The sequence below is a fragment of the Pseudorasbora parva genome, chromosome 12 (genome assembly GCF_024679245.1).
Source record: "Pseudorasbora parva isolate DD20220531a chromosome 12, ASM2467924v1, whole genome shotgun sequence".
Lineage (NCBI taxonomy): Eukaryota > Metazoa > Chordata > Actinopteri > Cypriniformes > Gobionidae > Pseudorasbora > Pseudorasbora parva.
In genome coordinates this window covers 46,469,974-46,476,673 of record NC_090183.1, presented here as the reverse complement: position 1 = coordinate 46,476,673, position 6,700 = coordinate 46,469,974, and the positions used below count along the sequence as shown (strand labels likewise).

Sequence of the window (6,700 nt, the reverse complement as noted above, 5' to 3'; positions counted from 1 at the left end):
GTGTGTGTGTGTGTGTGAGAGAGAGAGAGAGAGAGAGAGAGAGAGAGAGAGAGAGTGTGTGTGTGTGTGTGTGTGTGTGTGTGTGTGTGTGTGTGTGTGTGTGTGTGTGTGTGTGTGTGTGTGTGTGTGTGTGTGTGTCGGTGTGTGTGTGTCGGTGTGAGTGTGTGTGTGTGTGTAGGGGAAGGGGAAGATGAGTTACACTTTCTGTTTCCCCTTTTTGCAGTGATGCATGAGCGTGGCGTGTTTAAGATAAGCTCGACTGTTCTTCCTCCTTCAAAGGTCATGTCAGAATCTTTCAGTGCAGCTGATTCTGATACTGTGACGGTTCAGACGGCGGACGGATCATCGTTTCATGAGCTGTAAGTTAAACTTAATCCTTTTCTTCATCGTCTCTTTCTGAACGCTCACCGTTAAACTTCATCTGGATTAACATCAGAGACACTTATAAGATTATATGTTATATATATGTTTTTACACTAATCCATATGAATGATAGAGGACAGCTGGACTAGAATCACAGACTTTGAGTTAAATTTACACATTTGCTTGCTTTTTTTAAACTTAATTACACACTGCAATTTTCTTACTTAGTATTTTTGTCTTGTCTAAATATCTAACAATATGTATTTAGTATTTACCAGACAAGCAAAAGTAATTGTCTTGTTTTGGGGAAAAATAACTCAAAATGAAGAGAGTTTTTGCTTAAAATAAGATAAATAATCTGCCAATGGGGTGAGAAAAATAATCCTAATTCAAACAGAAAACAAGATTATTTTTCTCACCCCATTGGCAGATTATTTATCTTATTTTAAGCAAAAACTCTCTTCATTTTGAGTTTATTTCCCTCAAAACAAGAAAAAATATCTTATGTTATTTGACGTATGCATCTTGATGTAAGAATTGTTAGATATTTAGACTGGAAACAAGTCAAAAATACTAAATAAGAAAAGCATTTTTTGCGGTGTAGCCCTATTCTCCACACATTATTCATTGAATGTCAGCGCTTTATACATTACAGATTGTTTGCTTCTTTAATACACGGGAAAATAACAGAATCAATGCAAACTTCAGCTGTAAAAAGACAATAGCATCATTATTCAGATCAATTCAGTTCCAGTTTCCTTCTCATGAGAATGGGTTGAATAGTGTCAGTGCCGTCACATCAGTAGTATTTCTGAATATGAAGTGTCTTATAATGTCAGTGGTTGACTCTGAGATCTCTTAGGGGTATTTTGCAAGAATCCGGTTTTAGACTCAGATCAGATGTCTTTTAGTAACGCAAACCTGCCTGCGATCAGTGAGCAAAAACACGAGACATATGCAAATGAGATGAAAGTGTGTGCATGGCCTGCAGCTGCAGCGGTGCAGAAGCGGAAGCAGGTGAGCTCAATGTGCTTTCAGGCATACACTGCAACACGAAAAACGGAGAAAAGTTAAAAGTTTAAGGCAACCAGCTTCACTGCAAAACAATGCTCTTCTAATGTGGTATGTTTAACTTGTTTCCGGTCCAAAAATGGGGGGTCACAATGAAGCAGTGTAAAAAACTATTTAGAAAAAAAATTACCTTAAAATGTTGAGTTAATACAATGAACATTTTTTGAGATTCGACAACCTTTATTGAAATATTATTAACAGATTGTGTGAGCATATTGGGTAATTGTGTGTTTTATTTCTGATGATGCCAAATTGTGCTATTTTCATGATTTATCACATGTTTTATGTGGTTCAGATACAATAATATTTTGAGTTTCTATTTATTAAACAAATTTCCTTCATTGTATCAACTCAAATTTTTAATTTCAATTAACTCAAAATTTTAAGGCAACCAGGTTACTTACTTTTTTTTAAGTTAAAACAACATTTTTTTACAGTGAGTTTTTGCTTAAAACAGGTAAAATTTCAAAAAAGTTCAAATTTTGCCTTTTTTTACAATGTGGGGTGAGAAAAATAATCTTATTTCTGATTGAGACGGAAACAAGAAAGAAGATTTCAATCAGAAATAAGATTATTTTTCTCACCCCACATTGTAAAAAAAAGGCAAATTTTGCAATTTTTCCGTACATGCGACTTGGATGTTTAAGTTATTTCAACTTAAATTATGTTAAATTGACTTTTAAAAATGAGTTACATCTTGTATAACTAATAAAAAAAGTTTAACATTTCTTAACATATTTTGATGAGTTAAAACAATGTAAAAACACGTCATAATTTGTATTGAACATATCATTTTTTTACAGTGCAGAAATAACATTATTTTTCTCACCCCATTGGCAGATCATTTCGCCTGTTTTAAGCAAAAACTCACTTCATTTTTACTTTACTTTTAACAAAACAAGACAAAATATCTCATGTCGTTTTACTGATCTAGTAAATGCATCTTGATTTATGAATATTTTGATATTATGACTGGAAACAAGACAAAATGATGTTGTGATGAGGTTTTTTCATGTTAAATAGTTGAATAAACTTTAAAAGCTGCATTTTTCATACAAAACATTAGTTGGGTTTTTTACAGCGCTGTGCTTTCAGCAAACCTCAGACGCTCAGCGGCATTCTGGGAATTTGTGCTGTAGACCATCAGTGAGAAACACATATTTCACTGATCATTATTACATTGGGTAATGCTTTAGATTTCAACACCAACGTACTGTGTAAGTAAAACGAATTTACAGCATACAGTGCATCCGTACAGTGCTCTTCTTCCTCAGTCATTGTGTCTTGTTTCCAGTCTCAATATCTAACAATTCTTAAATCGAGATGCATTTACTAAAGTGTGTGCATGGCCTGCAGCGGTGCAGAAGCGGAAGCGGGTGAGCTCAATGTGCTTTCAGGCATACACTGGAAAAAACAAAAATGTTTTAAATACATAAAAAAAATTGAGAAAACTTATATGTTTAAGGCGAACTACGGAAGCTTACTGCATTCACTTAAGAAAAAAAATCTACTCTGTTTTTCTGAATTAATGAGATCCCTCAACATCCTGCCAAGAGCTCTAGTTTAGCTGGATTGCATGGAAGTAAACATGTCCCGCCTTTCAAAATTAATCCGGATTTATTTTACTTTGGGTTTGAGACTGGGAAATACTGCTGTCTTTAAGTAAATGGTTTTGTTTTTAGTGCACTTTTTCAACAGTTTGTTGTACAGACTTTTAATCCAAAATGGATTAAATTCATTATTTTCTTCACAATTCTACAAACAACACCTCACGATGATGTCGTTAAAGAAGTTTGTTTGAAATCTTTGAAAATTTATTAAAAATAAAAGCTGAAAATAATCCCAGCCGAGACACTCAGCAGTGAGCTCGGGTGCTCCGGTTTCCTCTGGTCATCCTTCAGACGGTCCTCAAGCCGGACTGGAGTACACCTGTGGTCAGTTCAGCTGATCGGACATGATTGGGAAGGCACACACCTGTCTATATAAGGTCTCACAGTTCACACTGCCTGTCAGAGTACAAACCAGTCCATGATGGGATTGTCTGTAGACTCAGAGACAGGATTGTAGGCACAGATCTGAGGAAGGTCCCAATGAGCTCAGTGTCCTCCATCATCCACACATGGAGGACGTTTGGGATCACCAGGATTCTTCCTAGAGCTGCCGTCCGGCCAAACTGAGCGATCTGTGGAGAAGAGCCTTATTCAGAGAGGAGACCAGGAACCCGATGGTCAGTCTGACAGAACTCCAGCGTTTCTCTGTGGAGAGAGGAGAAGCTTCCAGAAGAACAGCCATCTCTGCAGCTCTCCACCAATCAGGCCTGATCTCTGCAGCTCTCCACCAATCAGGCCTGATCTCTGCAGCTCTCCACCAATCAGGCCTGATCTCTGCAGCTCTCCACCAATCAGGCCTGATCTCTGCAGCTCTCCACCAATCAGGCCTGAGAGACGGAAGCCACGCCTCAGGAAAAGGCCATCTGGAGTTTCCCAAAAAGGCTCCTGAAGGACTCTCAGACCATGAGAAACACAATTCTCTGGCCTGATGAAACAAAGATCGAACTCTTTGTCCTGAATGGAGGAAACCAGGCACCGCTCATCACAGTGAAGCATGGTGGTGGCAGCATAATGTTGTGGGGGTGTTTTTCAGCGGCAGGAACTGGGAGAGTAGTCAGGATTGAGGGAAAGATGAATCCTTGATGAAAATCTGCTTCAGAGCGCTTTGGACCTCCGACTGGGGTGAAGGTTCATCTTCCAACAGGACAACGAGCCAAGATAACACAGGAGCGGCTACGGGACGACTCTGGGAATGTCCTTGAGTGGCCCAGCCAGAGCCCAGACTTGAACCCGATTGAACATTTCTGGAGAGATCTGGAAATGGCTGTGCTTTGCCGCTCACCAAACCTTCTGATGGAGCTTGAGAAGTCCGGCAGAGAAGAATGAGAGAAACTGCCCAATAATAGTGTGCCAAGATTGAGCATCAAACTCAAGAAGACCTGAGGCTGTGATCAGAGCCAAAGCTTCATCAGAGGATTGACCACAGGACACAATACATATGCAAAGATTTCAAACAAACTTCTTCCACGTTGTTATCATGGATTGAGTTTAATCCATTTTGGAATAAGGCTCTAACATAACGAACCCTGTAAAAAGTGAAGCGCTGTGAATACTTTCCGGATGCACTTTATCTTTCAGTAATTATAGTGTACTTATAAAGTTCATACGTGTCGGAATAAGGGAACATATGGAAATAAAGTGGTAACAACCAGGAAAATTAACAAATGATTTATAAAGTATTTCAGAACTAAAGAGGAGTACCTATTTCATTACAATGCTAGGCAACAATCTTACATTTGGGAGCAATTTAGTGAGAACACACTGCGCACCTCTTTGTAATAATAGTGAACCAATGCAGGCTTTTTTAAATCACGGGTGCATATCAGTGCTCTAGTATACTGCTCTCTGATAGCAAAAGTGCAGCTGATATAGTTTGGTCCTCCGTGTTTTAAGGCAAGTAAAACTATTGCTCTTAAAACAGCTGGAAAATATACTCTTGTTCATCTAAAGTTACAGAGTGAGTGTGACATCTGCAGCTGTAAACGATGAAAGTGCTGCTCGTTATACTCCTGTAGTCACGGGGAAAGTGTCAGATCCACATTTGGTGAAATTTGACATTATCATGTGACCTACCAGCGTCAGTTGTGTCACTTTACAGTCATCCACAAATCAACGTTGTACACGAAGGAAAAACGTTTAGTGCATTGATGTCGTTTAAATGTGCTTCTAGGAGCAGAGCTGGGAAAGACGAACGTCCAACTAAAACAGTTCAGAAATAAAACCTTCCATACATAATGTTGTTTGTGCATACGTAACTTTAAAGACCGGTTCTATTAACGTTACCGGAAGAATGTTTTCTTATAGCATTGAAAGAACATTCTCAATACAATCCCTGTTTAATCATCTTGGTGAAGAAACGTCAGTCTTTCAACTTAAAACAAAGTATTTCAATTAACTCTAAAAAATGCTGGGTTAAAAACAACCCACTTTGGGTCGAAAATGGACAAACCCAGCAATTGGGTTCTTTTAACCCAGCTGTTGGGTTAAATGTTTGCTGAAAAATCACTGGGTTTGTCCATTTTAAACCCAACTTGGGATGTTTTTAACCCAGCAGTGTATGTTATAACCATCATTATTAAGTTTTCACCAATCATTGCAGATTTTGGAGATCGATACATAAGCCTCGCTCAGACTGTCAGTCCAAATCTGATTTTTTGTGCATCATATTTAGCGATATTGAGCAATCACATTAAATGCAATTTTTACAAATCCATTTTTAGGGAGATTACATATGGTTCAAAATCTTATTATGTTTAGGGTGACCATATTTTGATTATGAAAACCAGGACACTCGGCCCGGCAATGAGATACTCAAATGATACTCGAAGTTTACTCACAGATTCTTCATTAACACATTAATATTTATGCCCCCTTTGTATGGATAGATAATTGCTATATAAGGGCCAGGACAGGACGTTTGGTCACCCTAATCATGTTAGCTGGGGACTTAAAGCAATAATTCATTCCACAGTTTTTATTCTGTCAGCATTTACTCACCTTCGTGTCATCACAAGCCAAAAGAAATCCAACTACTCTTAAAAAATAAAATGTTTTTTTGGCAGGTTCCATGAAGAACCTTTAATATCCAAAGAACCTTTCCATTGCACAAAAGGTTCTTTGTACTGCAAAATGGCTCTTTAGACTATAAAATGGTTAGGAAAAAAAGGTTCTTTAAAAAACGTTTCATAAAATGGTTATTTTACGGCATTACCGTGAAAGCCCATTTTTGGTTCTTCCTGGCACCTTTATTTTTAAGGGTACGTTTAGAATGACATGCATGTGAATAACCAGAATGTACATTTTCTCTTTCATGTGGTTCATGGCTTAGTGTGAGATTTTACTCTGGCTTTACGGTGTGAAGCCCAGCGGTGTTTGACTGGCATGTGGTTTGCTGTGTTTATTATCTTTCTCTGCTCTTTTTCTAGTCTCTGAGTTGTCTCCGTCATGGAGGCGACAGGGAAATACGACTTCTCAGCCACAGCCGAGGACGAGCTGAGCTTCAGGAAGGGAGATATTATCAAGGTGTGTGACCTCAGTGTCACTTGCATTATAACAGCAGATATCTGCACGTGCACTATATTGCCAAAAGTATTGGGCCGCCCCTTCAAATGTTCGATCTCTTCATGGCCACAGGTGTATAACTCCAGCTCTCGGCC

General features: G+C 38.4%; 1 protein-coding gene across 1 annotated transcript in view; it reads left to right on the top strand.

Moving 5' to 3' along the window:
* Nucleotides 1-233: 233 nt before the first annotated feature.
* grap2b (GRB2 related adaptor protein 2b) overlaps nt 234-6,700 on the top strand; it is a 12,522-nt gene continuing 6,055 nt past the window's right edge. The window contains exons 1-2 of the mRNA XM_067458586.1: nt 234-359; nt 6,470-6,566. Of these exons, the coding sequence (XP_067314687.1) occupies nt 6,489-6,566 (78 nt within the window). The 5' untranslated portion in view covers nt 234-359; nt 6,470-6,488. The remainder of the gene's footprint in view (nt 360-6,469; nt 6,567-6,700) is intronic.